The 24,243-nt window shown below is 53.8% G+C and overlaps 2 protein-coding genes across 5 annotated transcripts; both read right to left on the reverse strand.

Annotated features, from left to right (window-relative positions):
* Window positions 1–2,888: 2,888 nt before the first annotated feature.
* LOC131592366 (dynein axonemal light chain 4) lies at window positions 2,889–7,126 on the reverse strand. 4 transcript variants are annotated; one of them, XM_058863827.1, is made up of 4 exons: window positions 7,067–7,126; window positions 5,780–5,990; window positions 4,990–5,073; window positions 2,889–4,061 (listed from the first exon to the last, which is right to left on the reverse strand). In XM_058863827.1, the coding sequence occupies exons 2-4, from the start codon at window positions 5,849–5,851 to the stop codon at window positions 3,897–3,899; spliced, it is 321 nt and encodes a 106-aa protein (XP_058719810.1). In that variant the 5' UTR covers window positions 5,852–5,990; window positions 7,067–7,126; the 3' UTR covers window positions 2,889–3,896. The 4 variants fall into 4 exon arrangements, with proteins under 4 accessions (XP_058719810.1, XP_058719808.1, XP_058719809.1 ...); XM_058863825.1 differs by having other exon boundaries at window positions 6,888–7,112; XM_058863826.1 differs by having other exon boundaries at window positions 5,780–5,993; window positions 6,888–7,112.
* Window positions 7,127–13,380: 6,254 nt separating this feature from the next.
* Window positions 13,381–24,042, reverse strand: LOC131591606 (neuronal pentraxin receptor-like). The gene is made up of 5 exons (XM_058862453.1): window positions 23,292–24,042; window positions 16,379–16,601; window positions 15,992–16,236; window positions 15,485–15,664; window positions 13,381–15,080 (listed from the first exon to the last, which is right to left on the reverse strand). Exons 1-5 carry the CDS (start codon window positions 23,865–23,867, stop codon window positions 14,856–14,858), a joined length of 1,449 nt encoding a protein of 482 aa, XP_058718436.1. The 5' UTR covers window positions 23,868–24,042; the 3' UTR covers window positions 13,381–14,855.
* Between the last annotated feature and the right edge of the window lie 201 nt (window positions 24,043–24,243).

Here is a 24,243-nt window from a genome sequence, read left to right on the forward strand (position 1 = left end):
CATTATTCCACAGCCAGCCAGAAGAGAGGAGACCTCCTCCTTCCAGTGTCCCAAATGGAGCTGGAAGGGATAGAAACCTCCTTCTCATATCTTGGAGTCGGGCACAGGGACCCTGTGGGTTGAAGCCACCCTACTGGCTGTTAGTCCCGTACCCAGTTAATGAAATTTGCAATCCTACCTCCTCACCCTGATTTAGCATCCCATTGGAAAGGAAAGGCAGGGGGCTTAGGTAAGGCATTTTCTACCCTTAGTACTTCAATACTGGCATTAAATATTAACCAAAAGATTTTTCAGCGAGTCAGACATGAGCCTGCAGCAACAGAGAAGAACTGGAGACTTTCAAAGCCTGTCCTGATCACCTGACAAGCACTTCGATGTACCTTGTTGCCATGACATCATCATAGAGACGTGGTTGAATTTGCACCTCTTTCTTCTCATCTCCCCCCTCCAGCTCTTCCTCCATCTTCCCAGCAGGTTCGAGTCACCCTTGGGGCGGAGGAGGAGCCCTACATCCGAGGACATTTTCACTGCTGGCTCCAAATCAGGACTCATCGGCAGCTGATAATGATGTTCCCGTCTCCCTCAGCAGGGAGGGATGAAGTCATGAGGCACAGCCTCTGAGCTGCTATCGCAGCTCTAGGGGACGGGTGGATAGAAAGTCATTTTGGCTGCCACCCATCCATCACCCTGCGTTTTTCATCTCATTTTCTACATCTGACTCAGCCTGATGCTTTGATGGGTAATGGCAGCAATATGCAGGGGGGCAAGAAATGAGAGGAAAACGCAATAGCAAGAAAACTGTTGCAAACTCCCAGCTTTCCCCTGAAAATCCATAAGGAAAAATCATCCAGCAACTGAGAGCAATTTTATAGTGAAAAGTAGAGAGGCCTTAGAAGCTCCAAAGTCTCATAGAATCCTAGTTTGGGCTGGATGGGACCTTTGGGGGTCACCCAGTCCAATGTCCTTGCAATGACCAGGGACACCTTGAACTAGATTATATTGCTCAGAGACTCATCCAACCTATCCCTGAATTCTTCCAGGGGTGGGGCACCCACCACCTCTCTAGGCAACCTCTTCCAGTGTTTCACCACTCATTCTAAAAGACTTCTTCCCGATATTCAATGTAGAACAAACCTCTTAGTTTAAAACCTCTAACATTGTCCTATCACAAGAGGCCCTGACAAAAAGTTCCTCTCAGGTTTTCTTGTTGACACCCTTTAGGTACTGGAAGGTGCTATAAGGTCTCTCCAGAGCCTTCTCCAGGCTGAACAACTCCAACCCTCTCAGCCTCTCTTCTTAGGAGAGGTTCATCTGCCCTCTGATCATGTCTGTGGCCTCCTCTGAACTGGATCCAGCAGGCTCATCAGCCACAGAGGGGTATCTTGCAACCCAAAACACAGGATAAGGACCATCTCTTATCCAAAAACCTTACTCCTCTGAAAATTACAGATATGACCAAAGATGTTCCAGCTCCACAGCAAAAGGAGGGTGAAAGTCTTTTTTCTAACACACGGCCAGCAAAGCATTGATTGAACACTTGCCCCAAGCTCTGACACACACAGACACGCTTTTGGAGGCTGATGCTTGTGCCTTCAGGAACAATACCAATGACAGGAATGCAAACCAGCTAACAAGGGTTTGCCTCCTCATGGTAACTTCCTGTAGGAAAGCTGTTACCCTTGTGAATAAAAATAGCCTGCCACTCTCCTGTGAGCTACCTTACGCTCACACCTACCAGTGTGGCAGCTGACTTGCTGCACGTTCACACCTTGCTCACCTCAGTGTTTGCACACTCAGGCTTTGAGAAGGCTGGGGAGCACTCGCCCTTCTCTTGTTGCCAGTGCAGGTCATAGAGACATTAGCTTTGGCCAGCTGGTGGCCAAGAAGATAAACAGGCAGCAAGTCCAAGAGATTGTGTGCTGAGGTCAGCAGCTGCCTGTGGTCATCTGCAGGTCACCACGACCCCACAGAGATTCCCATGACCAGCACGCCTGTGCATATGCGCACAACAGTTAATTATTCATTAGTGTGAAAGAGGCACAATTAAAGTGATGGTGGTATGGCTGAAGGGATCACCCCACTCCAGCATGGGGTATTCTAAAGACTTTACCTCTTGCTCTGAATTTAGAAGAGAGAAAGTTGCAGAAGAGGAAGTAATCTTTTCCACCTGCCAGCTGTAGAAAGTGTTGCCAATAGCACTATTTTCACATAAAGTCAGCCAGCTGGAGGGACACAGAACAACCACACAATGAGACAGCTTAGAGGACTTGGGCTCTTCTACACAGCACAACAGTCCGGATCGTGGGGCAGGAATCATGGTACCAACCTACCCTGGCCTGGCCAAGCACAGATGGTCCAAATTTGAAATAATTCTTAGTTGTCTTCATATTACTGCAATTCCTGGCTCCTAACACAATGAAATTGATTAAGGACATCTCTAACATAACATCTGAGGTTCAGAAAAAGGAACAAAAGGACTTGTAAGACTGGGTTGATCCACCACAACCATTAATGCAGGAAGATCCTACAGACTGGAACTACAGACTGGACTGGAGGTGCCAGCTGGCAACATTCTGAGAGAAAATCTGAAAATTAAGGAAGCTACAAATATGAGACTCCAAGGGTCAGAGTTGAGGCACACTGGTGAGGCAACAGACACAGTTACATTCCCTTGCTGCTACAGCTTAGACAGCACAGAGAGATGTGGCCAGCAGCACCATGGGCCTGGCAACCCTCCTCACCATCGTGGCTTGCACTGGTAAAAGGAGCTGAACAGGGAGGATGAGAGGAAACCTGCTGGATGGAACTCTGTCACTGTCGTTTGCCACACCACAGCTTACTTATTTCCATGTTTCTTGAGCTACTTAGCCTACATAAACACACGCAGAGACATTTTACTAAACTTTTATTGTAAAAACACAGTTCCCCAGGTTTTATAAATAAGCCATACACGTAACATAGTTACGCTCATTCAATCCTCCAACACCGACAGCTTTAAAAAAATTAAACAGGCTAAAAGAAAGCAAGTCCGGAGAGACATTAGGTTTCTGATGACCAAGTTATATTTCACATGGAGCCTCCTTCCTCTGTCAGCCTCCAAACAAGATGCTGAAAGTACACAGCACTTGCAACACCCCCAGGAACTGACAGGGAGGCATTTGAGCCTTAAAAAGAGCTCTCACCCACTCCCCAGGCGTCGTCAGCCGCCTGTGTTTTCATGCTGTCTCAGTGTGCTGTGGGTGAGAAAGGAGGGGGCAGTTTGCATAGCAACCTCCTACACCCAGGCAGCTCAGCTGCTGTACCCTCCCAAAACAGCAGGGAAGGGCAATCTGGGACTGCTTCCCAGTGGCTCACACCTCCACAGGCAGCCTGAAGGGAGACCCTTGGTGCTGTCAGGTCTGCACAGACATCTTAGAAGGGAGGAAGAATGTATAAGCGGCATCCAGAGAGAGGAAAGACAGGTGCTGGTCAGAGCCATGCTGCATGGTAGCGGAGAGAGCAGAGGAGAGAGGAAAACTGTGTGGAATAAATGGGAGTTAAAGAAACCATAGGGCTAGATAGCACCTTTTTGTTTTTCCTTTCCCCTGCTAGCGCTGCTGTGCAGTGTGTTGTGAGATTACCTGTTCCTCGCTTCCTTCCTGCTCCAGCTCAAACACGAAGGAAAGAGCCACAGACAGATGAGAAATCCCACAAGCAAGGACAGGACAGTTTAGCAAGTTTATACACACACACACACGCAACTTTATGTATCCCACAGAACTGTTACGTCAGTATGAAAAAAAGAAATCTTGACATTTAAAGTATTAAAAATAAAGCCCCACCTCCAGATCATACAAAACTTGTCAAGAGCAGGAAGAAATCTCTTGTAATCAGCAAGTCTGGGACCCGGCCAGGGGTCAGGAGCACTTCCAGACGCACACGGCCAGGCTGCCACCAAAGAACATGTACAGCAGGTTCTTCACCTCATGAGTGATCTCAAAGCCAAAACCTTCCCCAATCACCACATGCCAGGAGGACCCAAATCTCTTGTCCATTGTCTCTTTGATCATCTTGGCAGCGCTCTGGAGAACATTAAAGAAGACAGCATAGGGTGAGACAAAGCAACCAGGAAGGTTTTATGCAAACATCTGCCTAATCTTTTCCTCCCTTTAAGACTGCTCAAGCCACACTCAAGCCTGGACAACAGGTATAGCAGCTGCACTGCAGGAACTGGGAGCTCTCCAGAGGTAACCCCAAGGGTAGAACTTGGAGGCTCAGGAGCCTCCAGCACAGCAGTCAGGAGAAATTAAAGAACTGTATCACTTCTGTTGCTCACACAGTCCAAAGCAAGAGTTCTGCTTTAGATGCTGCTGGAGTGACCATGAGAGCTGATTCAGGTCACTAAGCTGCAGCTATTTTTACAGGAGTCCATTTTTTCCTCCAGCTAATTACCAAAACACTGAAAGTAGGCTGACTTTTAAAAGACTTGCTTCTCCCAGATCACACCCTACCTGTTAAAAAAAAAAAAAAAAAAAAAAAAAGCAAGAAGAAGATTTTGCAGTGACAGGCAGTGCCCTGCACATGAAAGTAAGGTATGTTTTCCCCTTATTGTTGGTCCTCAAGCCAAGAGGGAATACTTAACAGACTGTCATGTACTCATCCCCAAAACAAGAGACTCCATGCAGTTCTGAACCAAGCCCTCAGGACACAGGGCAATTTATGAACAGAGTGGAAGCATTTCTCAGGAAGGCAGGATAAGCAAGGAGCTAAGGTTTGGGATCCACCACCACAACTAATCTCTGCAAAGTGCTCCTATGGATCTTGCAGACCAAAGGATCTGAATCTGAGATCTAGCCAAGCTCTTTGCCTCCTTCTACCCTAGCTTAGTGCAGAGAGAGTAATAAGATGTCAGGACCTGACTCCAGTCTGCCCTGGACCCTTATCCCTGCTCCTGCAGGTTCCCTGAGCTGCAGTAACAGCAGGCTGCCCATTGTGGGAGGTGGCTGGTACCTCATTGTTGGTGGCATGCTTCTCACACGCCGTGACGCACAGCTCCATGGTCTCCACGCGCATCTCCTCCGGCATGTCCGAGTGCTGGAAAGGGCAAACGGACAAGACAACTAAGCAGAAAAATAAGAGCTGGACACAAGACAACAGTAAGTTGCTCTAACTTCTGTATTGGCTCCATCAGCAGCTTAGACACAGTAAATATGAAAAGGGCTTATTGCATTAAAAGTGAACCATTGCTCCAGCCAATGAGGAATTCTCTGCCTACATGAAAACCAGCACTGTGTAAGCACAGCTTAAAGGAGGAGATCAAGACATTTCCCAGCTTTTCTGCTATAAGATAAAGGGAAAGCACACAAACACTGTTTCAACCTCAGTCTTTAATTATTGCTATATGAGTAACAAAGAAATCAAAGTTACACAGCCTTTTCTTCTGCTGCTGCTAACTGGCTGGCTAGCAAGATCTTTTGCTCTAGCTTCTCTAGGACAAAAAAAGCAAGCTGCACCTAAAACACAGGAGAGGGCTCCAAAGGCAGCGTGCTCTCAATCTGTTTGATGGATCACTTTGCCCCATGCTTCCTCTGGCTAACATGGGGACACTGGACCTATTAGATTTCCCCAGGAGAGGTCAAGAACAGGGAGAAAAAGCAGCAGTGACAACCAGGATCTCTCCATAGGACCAGCAGTACACATGTTCTCCCAGCAGCTACTCAGCAGGAGAAGCACAGTAAGAATGAAGGCAGATTTTCGTATCTCTGACACTGGTAAATGTGCAATCCATCCCCCTCCTTACCCTAATCAGAGGAAAACTGTGAAGCCTTTTATAATCAGCCTCGTCCTTTTTTTCCTCCTCAGTTTCTTCCATGGTCCCTCCACAGAGACTCCAGGAAAGGGTGCAGGGGCTACCTGGAGTTCAGCAAGTGCTGTGGCACGGCCAGCTGAGAGGAACAGGGCTCTGTGTTCCTCTCTTCAGCAGGAGGAGTCGCTTCTTGGCCTAGAGGACACTGCTTCAAAAAAACAAACACAGGCAAGAGACAGATGGCTTTTGGTTAAAACAAAAGGCAAATGAAACCGTTATGAGAATATCATGCTATCTCGCTCACTTGCCATTTCCTCAACAGCACCTTCACACCCCTTAGCTCACACGCTGACTTAGCTCATAGACCATTAATGCAAACAAATTATTAAACCATTTATTTTTCCAGAAGCGAGGAGCACAGCGTTTCCTAGAAGCACCAGTGGAGCTTGGGGGAAGAGCTGAGCCAAGGTACAGCTTCCAAGAGAGGACAAGAGAACAATATATCAGCCACTACTACTCCTAATTAATTCCAAAAGGATTTTCCCAGGACACTATTATCTGCAATAGTTTCAAACTGTACATTACAAGAGAAGGGTAGGAGTATTTTAGACACACAACCTCCGTACTTGTCTGGACGGAAATGTTTAACAGGAACATTTTGGTCTCGTTTGTGCGCTTGCTCCTCAGATGCCCGAGCATTTGTCAGCTGGGGAGAGCCATATGGGAAAATTCTGGACGTGCCTCATGGCCTCATTACCAGCCTGCCTCTACTCGGGCAGCGCAGAGGCACAGCACTGAGAGATTCAGAGCACTTCACCGCGCTCCTCCCTCTGATTCTTTCACCCACAACAAAGCATCTTCCTCTCCTACCCAGGGGGAGCAAGGGTGAGCCCATATTAAAAGGAAAAAGAAACCAACACGGTGTCAGGCGACACAAGAACCATTTATGCCACATACATAGAGCTGTTGGCTAAAGCACCGAGCCAGACCACCAACCCTCACATGATGGCCGTGGGAGCCGCAGGTGCCACAAACCACGACCTCCGCAGGACAGAACCCCAACCTGGCTGGCGCCACCCCCGGGAGCCACTTCAATACCCACCCCCAGCCCGGAGCATGCCCGCGGCCACAGCCCAAGGGTGTGAGGCAACGGAACGTGGCCCGAGCGGACCACACAGCCGAAGGGGCCCCGCCACACCGATCCGCCGCCCTCGTCCCCGCGGAGGAAGAGCTCGGCCAGCGGCGCTGAGCGGGACCGCGGAGCCCCGGGCGCGGCCTCACCTGCGCGACCGCCGCGGCCCAGCGCCGTTGCTAAGGAAGAGCCGCTCTTGTCATAGCAACGGGGGCGGGAAGTCCCGCCCCCCTCCGCGCCCATTGGACGGGGCGCGCCGCCCGGCGCGGCTGATTGGCTGCCTCGCTGCCGGCCGCCGCGCGGGGCCTTGGGGCGCAGGCGGCAGTGGGGTGGCTACGGAGCGCCTGTGCTGTGCCAGCCCCTCCGACCCCCAACCTGGCGTCCGGCAACTTAATGTATATTTTTCTGACTTAAAACCTCTTAGGGACCTAGTTCTAGTTCTAGGCTTTTTTGGTTTGTTTTGGGGTGTTTTTCTTGTGGGGTTTTTTTGTGGGTTTTTTTTTTTTTTTTCTTTTGAGCGACAAGGATAAATATAAGAACAAAGAGCGTTTTGGAGCAATTTTGTTTATTTGTTTGGTTTTTTTAATCACTGAATCAGGTTAGGAAGGGCTTCTGAGGTCGTGGTCCAACCCATGGCCGAACACCACCATGTCAACCAGACCATGGCAATGGCCAGTCTTTCCTTAAACACCTCCCGGGACAGTGACTGCATCACCTCCATGGGCAGCCCACTCCAGTGTCTAATCACTTTCTGTCAAAAAATTCCTTTAATGTCCAGCCTGAACCTCCCCGATGCAGCTTAAGACTGTCCTCTTGTCCTGTCTGGTTGCTGGGGAGAGCAGGCTGACCCCCACCTGGCTGCAGCCTCCTTTCAGGGAATGGGAGAGTGATCAGGTCACTGCTGAGCCTCCTCCTCTCCAGGCTGAACAGTCCCAGCTCCCTCAGCTGCTCCTCACAGGATTTGTGCTGCAGACCCTTCACCAGTTCCATTGCCCTTCTCTGGACATGCCCCAGCACCTCAATGTCCTTCCTGAACTGGGGATTCCAGAACTGGACACGGTTCTCGTTGTGTGGGAGAGGCAACAGCTCGTGTTTGCATGTCGACAGCAGTGTAAAGAAGGAGAAAGTGATGCTGTGGGGATGAATCATGACTTTGCAAACAGCTCCTATAGCACCAGCCTCCAACCCCACTGAAACCCCCCCCTCCCCCGCCCTCCATAGCTTTATGCTTGTAATGTCTGCTTGTGTTGAGGTTTTCCTTGCCTCTGGGCTTGCTGCAAAACCTCTGGTATTTCTGCACCCTGCTAGCCAAACACCGATTGCCTCTAAACCAGAACTTTAACAGTTTTCAGGGAGGTCTAGCATTGCATTCATCTGAAATTAATGCAGATGGAGAAGCAGCAAGCTCCAGGATAATACCAAGGGAAAGACTTCTGTGCACAGTCCCAGCTGCTGGGTGTGATGCCTGGTTTTCCACCAGTGGCCATCCTTCTTCTGCAGAGTGGCTCATGGGTCTGATTTTTCATGTGGTCCTTCTGGCTGGTGTGTGTTTGAAACGTTCTTGCTGCTCGCCGCCTGCTGAAAGAAGAATTTGCTTTCCAGCTGTTCGAGAAGGAAAAGAGGGGGGGAGGAACAGTCTGGGCACTCTCCTGCCCCTGCCAGCTCAGGAGTCCTCTTCCCTCACTGTAGCACCAAGCTCTGCCCTGTGATCATGGGGAGAACGCCTTGTTACCTCTTTCACAGGTTCAACACTGAATCTGACCTCCTGGCTGTTCTTTGCCTGGCAGAGCAGTGCTAGAGGCAGGGAAGCTGCCTTAGGGGTTGGAAAGACAAAGCTGCAGTGATCATTCATCTTTTCCTTTTCTGTGGCTGCTGGTGGTGACAAAAATGAAGCACTGCCTCCTGTGCCGCTCATTCTCCTACCATTCCTGCCTCCTGGGCTAATTCCTTCTCCTTCCTCTTTTGGGCCTCTTGCAACAAGGCAGGCACAGAGCTAAAATTGTCAAGAGACAGATAAAAGCTAGGAGATCATCATTTTTTCTTTTCAGACAAGATAATTAGGAAGAGAATCTCTGCGAGGAAGAAGATCTTTCCATCATCATTACTTTATCTCCAGGCAGCTACTCTAATCTCTCCAGGGACATGGCGCTTTCAAGCACCGTGTTCTTGCTCTGTTTTTTTTAATGCTTTAATCCCTGTGTAGTTCACCCACTTTTACTACCAAGCAGCAAGTGAGTGTGAGCTGGTGTGTTTGTGTGCATGTGCCTCTGTGCATGGGGCAGGGGGGAGCACGCTTGTCCGTGTGATTCTGGGTTCAATTAAACGTGCTTTGCTTCTGATCAATGTGACCCCTGCGAGTGTTTCCCTCCGGGAATGCTGGCACTGCTTCTGAGGATTAATCATCAGTGGCTCCTAGGTGAGAAGGTAAAGGAAAATGGCCAAACAAAAACTGCAGCAGGCCCAAAGATGGGGAAAACAATGTTTTTGTGATTGTGGTGGTTGATACAGTGGGGCTGCAAGAGAGAGATGCTTCTTGGGGAAAGAGAGAGTTCTGCTGGCCTGTCTCCATCTACTCTGGCTTAACAAAACGTGAGCAGTTGGCTTCTGGACCCTCAAATGCAGGGTTTCCACAGGCTGCCTCTGTGTAACTCCGCAAGCCAAGTCAAAGCCTTGTTGAGCCAACAAAGGTTACATGTACGGGTCCTTTTGCTGCTGGCTCTGATGGTACAGACAGCACATCACCTGATCTTTAGTTTCCAATACTAGTGGACCAGGTACCCTTCTGTAGGCGAAAGCAAGTCCAGAGCAAGGGTTCAGTTCACCCCTGTGGATCTGTAGGTAGCTGGAATTGTTGCTTTGCTCTGGCTCTGGCAAATAAGGCTGGTCATGCCTTATTTGCCACTAATCAGAGGTGGAGACTCTTTCATCCCTTTGCTTTCAGCAGGCACAGTGAAATACATTGAAACAAAGTACCATTTGCCTTCTGATATGAGGGTATGTTGTATTCCTTATCTGAGCACAGAGAAGTAACCACTGACTGCCAAATATACAAATATATAAATACAAATATACTGCCTTGTGCTTTCTTTTAGTCATCTTCATTGACCAGACAGCAAGCTGACCCTTCATCAGGTGTAGGACACTTCTCTTTCTTTCTTTTCTTACCTGTTTCTGGCCAGGTTTTGGGATTTCCCCATTGTCCCTGTGGGCACAGGCTCTGCCGTGCCCCATCTCCTCTTTGTGGTAAAGCAGGAGGGCTGGAGCTTGCTGCGCAGCCTGTCAGCCCCAGCCCAGGCACTGGGCTCTGCTCCACACTGCCTTGGGTAGTAACAGAGGGCCAAGGCTGGGCACTTGGGTCACACCGAGGTCCACCCTGCAGCTGCCTCAGAATGGTGTGGGGGCAGCTCTCAGGAGGCCCCGTGGGAATGCTGAAGCCACGTTTTGCTGGGATCAGAACCCCCACCATGTGGAGCTGAGGGAAGGCAGAGATGGGGACGCTGGTGTGCAGGAATGGGAGGCAGCCGGGAGCAGCTCAGTCTCTGTGCCAGAGGACAGGGCAGCTCGCTTTGGGACAGCCGGATCCCCTGGTCTGCTGGGAAACACAGCACATGATCCCGTAGCTACTACCTCTAGTAACGACAGCTACTGTGAGTAAGGTCTGTTGCTGCAGCACTAGCAGCCGTGCGGGGGCTGTTCCTGTGCCAGATGCTCCGGAATCGTGGTGCATTCCCTGTGCGAGCGCTGCACAAGTCTTAATGAGCCTTCCTGGCTCTGGGAGGGAGCAAGGGAGGCTCCCAGCAGGACAGGGAGGTGAAAGGAGGCAATTAGGCAGCGCCCCATTGCTAGGGCAGAGGAGGTAGTGGGGACTTTGGAAGTAATCTCCTGGGGACAAGTATGGGCTGGCTTGACCTCGTTTGAGGGCACCAGGAGACTGACACACTGCAGGGACCTGTGACATGCAAACTCTGCTGAGGTTGCAGGTGTTGGGGAGCACAGGAGATCCCCAAAGTCCATTCTGAACTCGTGGGTCCCAGGATATCCCATGTCCCTGGGAAGGCAGAGCCCTGATGGCCAGTGGTGCCCCTGGAAGGAGGGACAGGAGCTGGAGGGGTTCATAAATGTCAGCATTTTCAAACACAATAATTAATAGCCATCTGGCCTGAAGGTTTCCTGTTGCCATGTTTGACTTGGTCTTCACTGCCGGACAAAACCCTTTGGGAGTATGGGGTGGGTGGTGCTTGAGTCTGGCTAAGCTCTTGGCTAGCAAAAAGCCCTGCAGCAGCAAGTCCTGCAGATTAGGAAAGGAAATGGCAGTCCCTTTCCTCTCCTAGAAGTGTGCTTAAAGCCGCTTGGCAGGAAGACGGAGGACAGCACATGGATGGCATCCATCACACTGGCCTGTCTCCCACACCATCTCCTCTTGTGCCAGCGCCTGCTGAACTGCCACAGCCCAGCGGTGCCCCTGCACTGCCCAGCTCTTGGGTGCCCTCCACCTTTTCTCCTCTATCCTGGATATCTGGACACTACACAGCCAACCATCTGAAGCACCTACCACAACCACAAAACCTTCTCCACACCATTGTTTAAAATTTCCTTCTTTACCACTCCTCTTTCCCTCATGGCTGACTTTGTTGTTCCTCATCTCTTCAGTGCACAACACGTTTTCTAAACAGCTGCCCTTAGAGAGACACAGGGCTTCTCCTGAGTGCTCCTGGTTAATTTAGAAGCAAGCAATATGTGTAAGCCATTGTAATTACTCCTTGCAGCCAGCAACGCTATTGATTTGTCATCTCCTCTACCTTTTAGGCCCTGTTGCAGGTTTGCAGCTCCTGCAAGGCTTGGCTTAGTGAAAAGAAATGGTCTCATCTTGCTCTCCTCCTCCTCAGACGGTAAGAAGCAGACATCGCTTCCTGCAGGGAACCAGGGCAGGATGAAAATCAAATATTTATTTCTGCTCTTCATTTATGTCTCCCATCCAATTTCTAATCTCTGCATAATGCCTTTGTTTCCTGAAGAGCCTTATGTGGAGGCATTTGTTGGAAGCTTTTAAAAGGTTTGGGAAAATTCTATCAAATTTTCCTGTGTGCCCCCAGGTCTGCCTAACTGGCTGTGAACCTCTGGGGGAGAGGAGCTTGCCCTGCAGAAGCTCTGCCACTGAGCTCCCCCCATTCTCCTGTTCCAGAAATGACAGCTCCACATCCTGGGGACATGGCTGGGATTAGGATCATGCCAGCATCATTTGGCAGGGATGAGGAGGGCAGCACCGAAGGCTCTGATCAAGCATCTCCGCGTGTCCCCTTTGTTTCTGCTTTTCTGGAGAGGATTTACACACAGTTTTAACGTGGGCCGGGTTTCCGGGCTCCGGAGGAGATGGGTGTTTTGCCAATAGCCTACATCAGCAGTGGCCAGGCTGTTTCCATCCTTGTTCATCCTTTCTCCTGCCTTGGCCAGCAGCCCCAAGAGCCCTCTTGCAGTGCTTCTGCAGTTTTGATAGGAGGGGCTTCTGGACCAGTTCCCCATCCTCTCCCCCATTTAATCTGAGTTTATGATCCCAGCAGTGTTTTTTGACATTTCCTCCTCTAAAAAATGTTGCACTTCTCAGTTATGCTGCTGGTATTTGGGCACACGAGCAGATGGCACCTGTTGAACCCTCTCCTCTTAGTAATGAGGGTGTGAGCCTTCAGCTCGGCAAGGCCCTTGAACCAATGTTCCAGCTGAAGTGCATACTTCTCCTTCAAAACCAGCCCTCAGCTTTGTGAAGAAGTGCTGAAGGTGAGAGTGCCAACCTTTCTTTTATGGCATTAAATACTCTCCAGAAGGAGAACTGGGGGGGGGGGGGGGGGGGGGGGCAGCTCTGACTCAGAGAGGAGATCCCACAAGCATGCCAACAATGGAAAAACTAAAACTCAGTCCTCTGGCTTTGTGCTGTTTCCCCCAAATATTGGTGAAAGCTGTGCTTTTCGTAGGAGGAGCAGGACCCACTGAGAGGCAAAAGCACCATGCAGACCTGGTCACGAATTGTTCTACAATAGGAGCTCCAAGAGTCGTGCCTGAACCATCTTGTGCCTAGCTAGGTCAGAAACTCATTACTACTGCTTAATTAGATTTATACTCAATGCAAGTTCCTTGCTATCATGCTCTGACCTAGAGGCTGTGATTTCTTACTTGTTTCTCTCCATGGAGAGGTATTTTCCCCAGCCCTCATGCCCCACCAGCCACAGCCTGTACCCCACAGTGCTCTGCAGTGGGGTAGATCAAAGGTGGCCAGACTGTGACACCATCCCTTGCTCCTCTGGGGCAACAACACCAAACCCCTGTGATGAGATTCCTGTAGTGCCAGCGGTGGGCCCAGCCAACTCCCTTCAGTGATGAGGCCCTAAACACCCTGCAGAAGGTCACCCCATCTATCTTGGGCTGACCGCTCCCGCCCGTCCCCCCAGCAACCTCGCGCTCCACAGGAGGCTCGAACAGAAAACATCACGTTTATTGTTCACGATCAGCTTTACAAAAGAAATGTCCCAACACGGGTGCGCGTCAGGGGCCCTTTTCACAAACGTGCATTAGAGAAAGCGCGCGAGCGAGCGAGGGAGAGGGGGCGGCTCCTCAGGGTGCACGAAGGTCCCAGTGTTTCCACTTGGCACAAGGGCTGCTCCCCATCCCCGCCATGTCATCCCCAGTGGGCTGAGCCACCCCAGCACTGGCAGAGACCCTGGGCGAGGGGATGGGGGTGGCAGGGCTGTCCCTTCCACCAGCTTTGCCTCCCCCAGGCGCGGGGGCAGCTGTCACCCAAAGTGGAACTTGGGGTCGGGGGGAACACTGGAAGCTGAACACTGCATTGAGCTACCATGAGAGCCCAAAATAACCCTCCCACCCCACCCCCAGACACACACACACATGTGCACATACACACACTCACATATCGAGATGTTGGTGACCACACAATGTGGAAACGGCGTATTCTCAGGCACTCCACAGGGAAAACACCAGCCTGCTCTTTCACCCTCCCTGTTTCAAGGCCAGTGGCAGCCCTGTTCCTGGCAAGGAGCCGCTAAAGAAGGGGACCTGGGTGGAACCAAGGGCAGTAGCCCAATCCAGTACCAAAAGATGGGGGGGATGATGACAGGGCTCCTCTGACCGCCACCATTCTCCACCTCTTTTGTTCTTGCTTTTGTTCCCTTTGATGGCAGTGCTGCACTCCTTCCCCCTCGGCCAGCGCTGGGGGAGATGCTTTGCCCCATTCCCCCCATTCCCTTGGTGGCTGACCCATCCCCCAGCTTGGAGGTGGTGGGGAGTGCTCTCTTCCCTCTGCTTCAAAAGTGTGGTTCCCCTTGGGCAGCCCTGCCCAAACAGGCAGCAGAGGCAGGGAAAGGGGTGCTGGGGGGTAAGTGCTGTGCCACTGACTCTCTGCCACTCTCCCTCAGCTTTCCTGGGGCCACATTTGAAAAACCAGGGCAGCAGGAGAAGGATGGAGCTGGGGATGAGATCCTGGAATGCAGGCTCATAAAAACGGACAGTGTGGTTGCTGGAAATAAATAAGGAAAGGGGATGTGTTCAGGTGATGCCTGCACCCTGGCATCCCACTGAGGCTGGACTGCACTCAAAGTAGATGGAGTTCTACTTCCCACTCCCTGTTAGGTCTGACAAGGTGAGGACCCTCACCGTACCAAGGACACCTGCAGGTACAGCGAGTTCCACCCAAAACAGAAGTGAGGCAAGATGAGACTCAGGAGCCAGCCTGCCAGGAATGAGGACAAGCCACAGCACCAGCACAGGGACAACAGGGAGGCTTCCAGGGGCCCCTCTCCCTCCTGGGACACCAGCACGGGGGGCTTAAGCATTGCCCCAGCAAGGCTTACTGGTCTGGGAGGGGAGAAAGGGGCTCCCTGCTTCGAGGCTGCCACCGGGCTCCTTGGCGCTGGGAAAAGGGCTGGGGGCCACTCACGCCTTCCTCCCTTCCTCGCAGGCAGCAAAGCCCGCCTTGCTGGCACCCCCAAAGACCTCCACCGCCTGGTCATCCCACTGGATCACATTCCCTTGGAGGTGGGAGGTGCAGTTAGCCAAGCCCAGGATCTCTGCTGGCGCCAGCATATGGTCCCAGACGCCAAACTGTGCCAGCTCTCCCACGAAGGCTTGTGTGGCATCAAAGCGGCCCCCCATCGTGTCCTGGGAAAGAGCAGGAGAGGTGATTGGACAGGGATGAAGAGAAGAGGAGGATGCATCCACTGGGAAACGGCAAGGGGGAGAGGGAGAAGTTTGGGGAGAAGCAGAGCAAGGTGCTTGATGGCAAGGAGAGGTGGGGATGAATGCATGGAAGAGATTCAAGGAAACAGGGAGGGAATGTCTTGCAAGGAAGGCATTATCTTCTCTTCCCTCTCCCTATCCCAAAGGGATATGACAATGAGGGTGCATGACCAGCCTGGAGGCTGGATGAACAGGCAGGAGAGCCCCGCTGAGCGCTCCTGCCCATGCTATCCCCTCCCCTCACCCCATTTGGGGCCTTTTCCCCCAAGCCAATTCACACTAGAGTGATGCTAACTGGCAGGTCTCGGTGTCAAACTGGTACCTACCTGCTCCTGGCCCAGGATGATGATTCCTTGGGGCCTGATGGAATGCCAGGAGGCCAGGTTCTCACCAGCACCCCGCTGTTCGCCATCCTGGTACGCTGACCACTTGCCATCCCGGGTGGTCCACGCCACGCAGATGTGGTGCCAGGCCTTGTCCTTCAGACTCAGCGGCAGCTGGGCAACCTTTGAGAGAAGAGCAAGATCCAGGCCCTCAGTAGGACTGCTGGGGGACCCCAGGGTCTCCCAGCCCCTCGCAGAGCAAGATGGGCACCCCCGTGATAGTGGTGGCATCCCAAAATCTACAGACATCCAGATGTGCTGTTTCTCCCCCTCAAAACTCACCCCAATGAGCCATCCTTCCAATCCTCCTGCCTCCCACCATAAACCTAGGGCCCATTCCTCCCAGCTCCCCCACACCAGTGCCCCCAGGAATATAATTTCCTAGGGGGATTGAAGCAGGGAAGATGAGAGTAGGATTTTCTCTCCTGCCCCTCCTTCAACTGGGCTGACCTTGTCGTTGATGAGCAGCTCCAGGGGGTTAGAGCCCCACTCCAACAGCACGATCTCGTTGGCTTGGTTGGGGACAGAGTAGGAGAATGGGGTGCCAATGCCTGCCAGGGCCTTGGACTTCAGCCACATGCAGATGGTGAAGGCATACAGCTCTGGCAGGCTCTTCTTCATGCGGGCATACATGTAGTTGTTCTGCACCGGGATGGTCACCTTGAAGGCGTCAGGAGGGCTATAGCCCTGTGGTCCTACGTAGCAAGGATGGGGAGGAGAGAGAAAGGTCAGCACTTGTAATTGGGATGGGGGTGACTTGTCCTAGGGCTCTCCTGGCAATGTACCTCGGGGTAGGAACCCTCTGCCCCACCTCCATCCCCACTAGGCAGGACTCACCGTGCTCCAGCTCCGTCACCCGGTTCTGGAGGGAGTTCAGCTCCTTCTCAATGTTGTGCTGCTGCTGGCTGCGGTCAGTGTTGGCGGCCTGGCGCTCTTTCTGCAGGGTCAGGATCTTGGAAAGGAGCTGCTCCTCCAGCTGCTCCATCTTGGTGTGGAGGGCATCACGGGCAAGTGCCGGGGCAGTGGGTGCTGAGCCATTGGTGCGGGCTGGCAGCTCCTGCTGCATTTGGCGGCAGCCACGATAGCAGGAATAGGAAGCACAGAAGAGAAAATTCAGCACAGTGTCACTATAAGAGTTTAAATAAGGCCATGCCCAGCCTGCAGCACTACAGGTAGTGCTGGGATGACAGTCCCATATCCGCACTGGGGTCCTCTCCAAGAGCTTCCAGCTGACTTTGTACCTCCCCTCTCAGAGCCCCCATTGAGCTCATTACTGCAAAACAAAGCTTGGCTGCTCTTAATGACTTTCTGCTACTTCAGAGACAGAGCAATGATGGGATGTTTGGGTCATCCCTTGGCTCTGCTCCTGCAGGCAGCCTCCCACGATGAGGAAATGATGCGGGCAGGACCTCGGAGCTCCCGGTCACTCCTGCTGCTCGTGAGGCTGCTTACCTATAGCAGCACGCTAACATCACTTAATGGGGCTGTAATCCTCTTAGCCGAGCTCAGCTGGTGTGTGGGGGTGTGTGCACGTGTGCCAGGTAGCTCTCCATAAGCCAACCTCTCCCGGGCCACCAGGATATCAGGGAGAAGTGGGACTGGTGCCAGGCTGTCGTGTCTCTGGTCCTCAAGGCATGAGCCATCACCTGGGGACATCGAGCCTGTCTTGCCCCATCAGGATCAACACTCAGACCAAAACTCTTTCCATGGCACCAACATGGCAGCTGGTAAAGATGCTCCCACCTGCTACTGTACTCTGCAAAGACCCCAGATCCCACCTTACTGGGAGACCCCATCCCAGATGGAAGAAAACCAGTCTGGAAGGGAGAAAGTAACCCTTTGCCATGCTCCTGGGGTTTCTCTGTAAATAGGAGCTCTCTTCTTTCCCCGTGTCCTTAGTGGATTAGTGTCTCTGCCGTGGCCTCTGAAAGATGACAACCACCTTCTCTGTGTTGCCAGACTTTCCCAGAGGTGCTGGAGACCCTTGGCTTGGCTCCTCCGGCACCGAGGGATCTGCATGGCTGCTTCAGCCCTGGACATTCACGTGGCTTTTGCTGGCAGGACATGGGGATACCATCCCTGTCAACCTGAACAGCCTCCCTCCTGCCTCAGAGCTGGCCTGGGGGAGGTCAGCATGCTCACCTGTGGTTGTGGCTTCCTGCATTTTCCTCTTTCTTACATCCAGCTTCTCCAGGCTGGACAGGATCTGATAATCCCGCACACAAAGCTGAAGGAGAGGGATGCCTCCCCATGTCACCCCTAATCTTTGATATCCATCATGAACAACAGAGGGGAGGGGAAGGCTGGAAGAAAGTCAGGTTTGGCTGGGCAGGATGCAGCCTTGGCGGATGGGAACAGCAGGGAGAGGAAAAGTGAGAAGATGGTGCTGGTGTGAGCACAAATGTACCCACTTTGGGCAACAACATGCTTGGGCTACAAATAAAATGGAAGTTGTGATGCCCCAAGGTCTGCAAGAGCTGCCAGCAGTGTCTGCCAGGGCAAACCCACAGGTTCTGTGAGGAAAACCAACCTGGAAAAGCAAAACCCAACAAGAAAAGAGAGGTTGTGCTGGGGACATCTGCCAGCCCTGACCAAATGCCAGCTCTCACTGCCAGCTTGCTCCGGGCAGCCCAGCAAAGAGAATCCTACCTTTGGTCTTTGCAAAACTGAAGGATTAGCCAGTGTGAAAGGAGCTTTAACTCTTTTGCTTTTATTTTTTTTTTAAAGGGGTCTTGGGGATCCACCTGATGGAAGGCAGGGTAGAGATGGAAGGGAATCTTGAGGGAAGTGGAAAGGTTAATTCTCATCCTCTTGGCAAGGATAGTTCCCACCTGGGGCTGTCTGCATTTGTACCCAAGCTGAGCTGGCTGCATTTTGGCAGGAGGCAGCCCAAATGGGATGGGGTTGCCTTTGCCTCTGTGACCACATCCCGTGGGCTCCAAGAGCTTTTCTCATCCTTTCAGGCCGCCTGGCTACAGCGGAGGCTGGCACGCTCCTGTCTGCCGCACGCTTTGATTGCTCGAGCTGTGGGTTTGGAGCCTACGTCCCTGCTTTCATGCATGGCTCCATCTGTTAATGACGAAAAAAGGAAAAGCTGGGAGATTTTGTCACTCTGACTAGCCCCTGATAGCCTGCCCTACATTATTCAGTAGTGACTGAGTACTTTTTTTAACCTCACTCTTCCTCCTGCTTTTCTCCTCGCTGCTATTTTCTTGCCTCTGTAACTTTTCTCCCTATGGCTTTTTCATTTCTCTGGCTGTAGAGCATCTCTTCCTGATGCCTCTCCCCATGCACACACATTGTGTCTTTCCCATTTCATTCACTTTCTTCCCCCCTCCCGAGTTTTTCCCCATCCAGCCCTGTCTCCAGCTCTTGCTGGTCCTCTCAAGTTGGCAGCCAGGGCACTGACAGCCGGAGCCACATGGCTGACTTAAACCATTGCTGACCCCATGTTCCTTCTGGAAAGGGCTTGTAGCCAGTACCCCTATCTGGCAGGGTTTCAGGGCCATCCCAGCAAACACCATCCGTATCCCTGCAGCCAGAGGATGGCTGGACAGGAGACTGGACTCCACGTTCTACCCCGTGCAGCCGAGTTGTGCTGGGTGATGTCCCTGACGCCAGGCTGGGCTGCATCCCCCAGCCATGATCCTCATCTCCGAGCTGCCGCTCGAGCATCTTTCCCACAAGGCAAATTATTTGCAAAATTATTAATGGTTGATGTGCAGCTGTTATTTACTGGTGACCTTTGGGGAGGGGAAGGGGGGGAAGCGCCTTCTCCCTGGCTGTTCGGCAGGCACCCGGCTTCCCATCTGCCGCCGCACAGGCAGCAGGGGAGTGGGCAGTGGCTGTGGGGGAGGCTTGTTCCACGCTTTTTTGGCCACCAGAACCGGCAAAAAAAGATTGAAAGATGCCAGATAAAATTAATCACGTTAAATGTCAGCGGCTGGCAGGGGGTGGGGAGGGGGAGGTGGGGGCAGGGGGCTGCGGCAGCGGTGCCGGTGTGTGCTCACTGGGGCTGCAGCCCTCAGCCAGCAAATGCACTTTGATTTACATAAGGAGATCAGAGCCTCATTTACTAATGCACCGGCAAGTCCGGGTGCTGCTGCTCCCCCTCAGCCCACCAGGACCCACCTTGGCTGCTGGGACAGGGCAGGCAGGAGCACAGGATGATGCCCGTGGGATGGAGCCCTGGCACATCCCAGGGATCATGCTGCTCAGCTGGGTGCGTGCACACAGCGGGCCCATTCCGTTCCTTGGAGCCGTGGATCCTTACAGCCTGCACAAAACTCCTCAGTGGCTGCTACCCTGGGATGCTCACTGCTGCAGGACAGCACACCTGCTGCACCAGGGGGTTTTGGACCCTGCCACCTCTTTGGACCCAGGCAGGACCTTGGGGATGATTAAACTCAAAAGGGACTGCATGGACTAGAAGAAAAACAGGAATGGATCAGCCTTTCCCTCTTCCTCACAAGAGAAGGGCTCACCGTTGATCCTGTTCCCCTGAAACCTCTCAGGGCAGGCTGGGACTGCCACAATTTGGGTGTTTACATCCCCACACTGCTGGAGATGAAGGCAGGAGGGAAGCAGCTAGGTCACTACCATTCCCATTCCCTTACCCGAGCATTTCCTGCCCGCAGCCAGGTCACCAGCCACCAGGCACAGCCATGAACCAGCTGAGGGGCAAACAGGCTGTTGCAATTCCACCAGGTCCCCCCATGGAGCCCATCAGGCTGTGCCCTCTCCCGCTCCTCTCTCCTGCAAGGGATGATGGGGAGAAGGGGGGCATCCGCATCTCGGCACAGCCCAGGCAGCCAAGGTGATTCTCTCCCTGATCCCTTTCCCCTTGCAGCAATAACTAAAAGCATGGAAAAGGAGCACCTGGGACCCTCGGCTCTGTGTTCCAAGATGCACCAGAGTGCACATACATGAGCACGTGCTGAGAGAAAGGGGGGGGACCCTTGAAACCGGGATGAAAAAGCCTAACTAGGCTGTGGTGCACGAGGAAAGGACGATCAGTGCCTCGGGTGGCGTTGGGAAGAGGTGAGGGAAGATGTGTGAATGCTGTGCTGATGCTAGCCCAGCCCCACAGAAATGGCAGGGGACAAAAAGTGAGACCGTGGGGGCCCTCCCTGCATCTTCTCCTGGGAAATCCTTCTGCCATGCCGACAAAATTAAGAAACAAATGCCTTAATAGGTTTTTCAGTGCATGAATAAATCTTGTTATGCCTTACAGACAGGGCTGAGAGTGCCCAGATTAGATCAGCAGTCTTCTACCAGCCCCCTCCCCGCAGTCTCAGCTCTGAAACACCCAGCAGTAATCCCTGCTGGCCAACCTGACTGGAGACTCCCTGGGATACAGCCTTCCCAGAGTGGCTCATGGCATTTTGTGTCATCTCTCTTCTGAGACTAAGCCACCACAGAGGTGGAGGCAGCATTTCCTCTCCTCCCCAGTGGGTTTTGCAGAGTCTTCAGCACATGAGAGCCACCCCGGGACTGTCTCCATCCAGGTCACCTTTTGGGATGATCATTGCCATCATCCAGGATAGCTGTGGAGGCTGAGAGTGCCTCCTGTGCCATGGGGTACCCCAGGAAGGCTCCCAGGGCTGACAGCTGGAGCCAGGCGGGACGGGAGAGTGCAGGTACCCCACCAAGAAGTCTTAGGTGTCTGCTCCTGGGGTGGGGTGGGAGGCAATTTGGAGAGGGAGGCCACAGGAAACTGTCAGTGGATGGCTGAGCTGTGACCACAAGGCTCAGCTGGCAGGGCTGCAGCCATCACAGGGGTGTGGTGCACACAGGTGACACTTTGTACCAGGTGGGAGCCAGGACAGACAAAGTCCAGCCCACCTGTAACACACTGCCCTACTCCCTCACCTGACAAGGCTCACTAAGCCTTAGGGTGCTGTGTCTCCCCTGCAGAGCAAACTTGGGACCCTCAGGCCCCTGGCAACACAACACAAAACATTTTTGGTCATGTGCCACTTGGCTTCCTCATCAGTGTGTGCATGAGCCTCATCCCAGCACCACTTTAGGCTCCCTAGGTGCATGTGACAGCCTGCTCCAACCCTTGTGAGCTTCACCCTCCTCCTCCACCCCAAACCTCCCACCATCATCAGAAACCCCAGGAGAGGGGCCAGGGCAGCTGATGGGTGATGCTGCCCAATGGAGAAGAGGGAGAACATGCCTCTGTAGCCTGATGCTCCCAAGATCCAAACTGATATGCTGGGCGCTGTCCCACCATGCATCGTCTAGTGTATGTGTGCAGATACTTATTTCACTGCTTTATTTTTGGGTGAGTATACCTGCTGTGTTATTCCACTGATGGAAAATCATTTGTTTAGGGCTGCAGGGTTTTTCGGGGGGGGGGGGGGGGGGGGTGTCTGTCGCTCCCTGCAGCTGCATTTAGCTCTGGGCAACATGTCAGATAGGCTGCTCATCCCACTCTCCCTGCATGTGCCCGGCATGCCTCTGTGTTTCTTCTTGTGCCTGTGTGTGCATTACCCTGGTAGCTCACAGGTGCTTCCTCTCTGGTCTTCCAGCTCTTTTCCTTCTCTTGTTCATGCATTTATTTGCGTTTCTGTCTTTTTATTCCTGTTCATGTCTCCATTGATTATAATAACTCTCTCCCAGTCTCATTTCTCAGCCTGTGACCTTAGTGGCTCTGAATTTCCCATCCGTTGCCTGCTGCTGCACCCACATGTCTGTAGTGAGTGGGGTCAAAAGAGCAAAGCTGAGGAGAGGGACCCCATAATGTGCTGCATGACCCCACCTCCTAGCTCCAGGGAAGAGTGGAGAGGGCAACAGGGAACTGAACAGGAAGATGAGAGGGTTGAGGGCTCGCAGGAGGCTCCTTGCAGGTGGCTCTGACACTTGACAGACCTCAGGGAGCGATCCCTACCTGGAGCAATTCCCACAGGGAAAACAGACAACTCTCCTCTTGCAGCTCTCACGTGCCAAAACCATTGCCACAGCCATATCCTGCAAAGTCTGCCAAGTTCCGTGGGACTGCTGAGCCCAAATAAATCAGTGCTCACATGCACTCCGTGATGTGCCCCATGACAAGCATCATGGTAGAGCCTTTGGTGCCACTGGATTGTGGCTGGCCCAGGGCTGAGCCTGCCAGGCACACGCTGCACAGCTGCTGCAGAATGGGGACCAGGGGGCTGCATCCCAAGTGCCAACAGCCCAATGCCACAGGAATGGACACAGTGAATGACTCCAGCTGTGCCCTTCCCTCTCCAGCTCCTATGGACCATGTGGGGAAAGGGTGCCAGGCTCGTGGTGGGTGGCACTGCACTTCACTTCGTGAGACGTCCCATTCATAACCACGATGGCATCAGATGGGATTTACCTTTTTGCTAAAGGGCAGGATTTGGCCCTGAGCTGCCAGCCTGCTCTGGAGGAGTCCTTAGCAGGTGCTCTGGGGCAAGCAAGGTCCCCTAGCTGGGTGCAGACGGGGGGGAAAGTGGGCAGCGCTGGTGCTTTGGGACTACCCTGCGTGGAAAGAGAGGAGAGCTCAAGGTGAGTTGCTTGCCCCTGGGCAGATAGCTCAGGAAAGAGGGAGGCAAGAACAACCTTCCTGAAGCCTCACGAGGGGGACAAGCTAGGTGCATGTGGCTGCAGGCCGGGGGAATGCAACGTGTGGGAGCATCACCTCCTGGGACCATCCCTCCCAGACCCCAGGAGCATCTTTCCCTGGAAGTGTCATCCCCTGGGGCCATACCTCCCAGACCCCCAGGAGCATCCCTCGCACCTCTATCCGGTCGATTCGGTCCTGGAGGGTGCGGACAGCCTCCTCCAGCTCCCGCACGGCGGGCGGCTCGTCGGGAGGGTGGCCCATGGTGCCGGGGCGCGGGGCGGCGCGGAGCCCGGCGGCAGCGGGGGGCGCGGCGGCGGGGGGGCTCCGCAGGCCGCCCTCGCAGCGGCTGAGCTTGCCGGTGAGCTCCCGGATGGTCTCCTGGTCCATGCGGATCCGCTCCTTCTGCTCCAGCGCCGTGCGGCGCAGCTGGGCCGCCGCGCTCCGCAGCGCCAGCAGCTCCTCGGGGCCGGCGGCGCTGCCGGCGGCGGTGCCGGTGCCGCTGGCCGGGCACTCGGTGCTCAGCGGGGTGCAGACGAAGCGGCTGAAGAGCGGCGGCCCCCCCGGCAGGCGCGGCCCGGCGCTGGCCAGAGCCTCGGCGGGGCCGTGCAGCGCTCCCAGCCCCTTGTCGGCGGCGGGCAGGAGGGCGGCGGCGGCCGAGTCATTGTCGGCGGCGGCGGCTGCGGGCGCGGCGGTGCCGGCCGGGTGGACGCTGGCGATGATGCAGATGATGGCCCCGAGGAAAGCCAGCATGCCCGCCGCCAGCAGCACCGCCAGAAACTTCAGGGTGGCAGCGGCGTGGGGGGCCCGAGCCCGCGGACGGCGAGAAAACAAAGCGGGCGGGGATGGAGAAGGGGACGGACGGTCGGAGGGATGGACGGGCAGCCCGGAGGGAGCTGGCGGACAAGGACGGTACCGGCAGCAGCACCGGCGCCGGGGCCCCGCCGCGCCGCGCCGCGCTTATATGTGCCGGGCGGCGCCGCCCGCACCGCACCGCCCACGCCGCCGCCGCCCCCGCCCCGGCCGTGCCCCCGGCCGTGCCCCTCTCAGTGTCTCCCCCTTCCCGCCGAGCACCCTCCACGGGCTGCAAGGGCGACGGTCCCAGCCGTGGGAAGCGAGCGGGCAAGGA

This window comes from Poecile atricapillus, chromosome W (assembly GCF_030490865.1).
Source record: "Poecile atricapillus isolate bPoeAtr1 chromosome W, bPoeAtr1.hap1, whole genome shotgun sequence".
Classification (NCBI taxonomy): domain Eukaryota; kingdom Metazoa; phylum Chordata; class Aves; order Passeriformes; family Paridae; genus Poecile; species Poecile atricapillus.

Coding starts and splice junctions, on each gene's coding strand:
- LOC131592366 (XM_058863827.1), bottom strand. CDS start 5,851: ATGGAAGAAACTGAGGAGGAAAAAAAGGACGAGGCTGATTATAAAAGG. Junction 5,074..5,779: donor ACAGTTTTCCTCTGATTAGG/GTAAGGAGGGGG, acceptor TGCCCTTTCCAG/CACTCGGACATGCCGGAGGA. Junction 4,062..4,989: donor AGCATGCCACCAACAATGAG/GTACCAGCCACC, acceptor AATGTTCTCCAG/AGCGCTGCCAAGATGATCAA.
- LOC131591606 (XM_058862453.1), bottom strand. CDS start 23,867: ATGCTGGCTTTCCTCGGGGCCATCATCTGCATCATCGCCAGCGTCCAC. Junction 16,237..16,378: donor GGTGACGGAGCTGGAGCACG/GTGAGTCCTGCC, acceptor CTTGCTACGTAG/GACCACAGGGCTATAGCCCT. Junction 15,081..15,484: donor TCATCCTGGGCCAGGAGCAG/GTAGGTACCAGT, acceptor GCTCTTTCCCAG/GACACGATGGGGGGCCGCTT.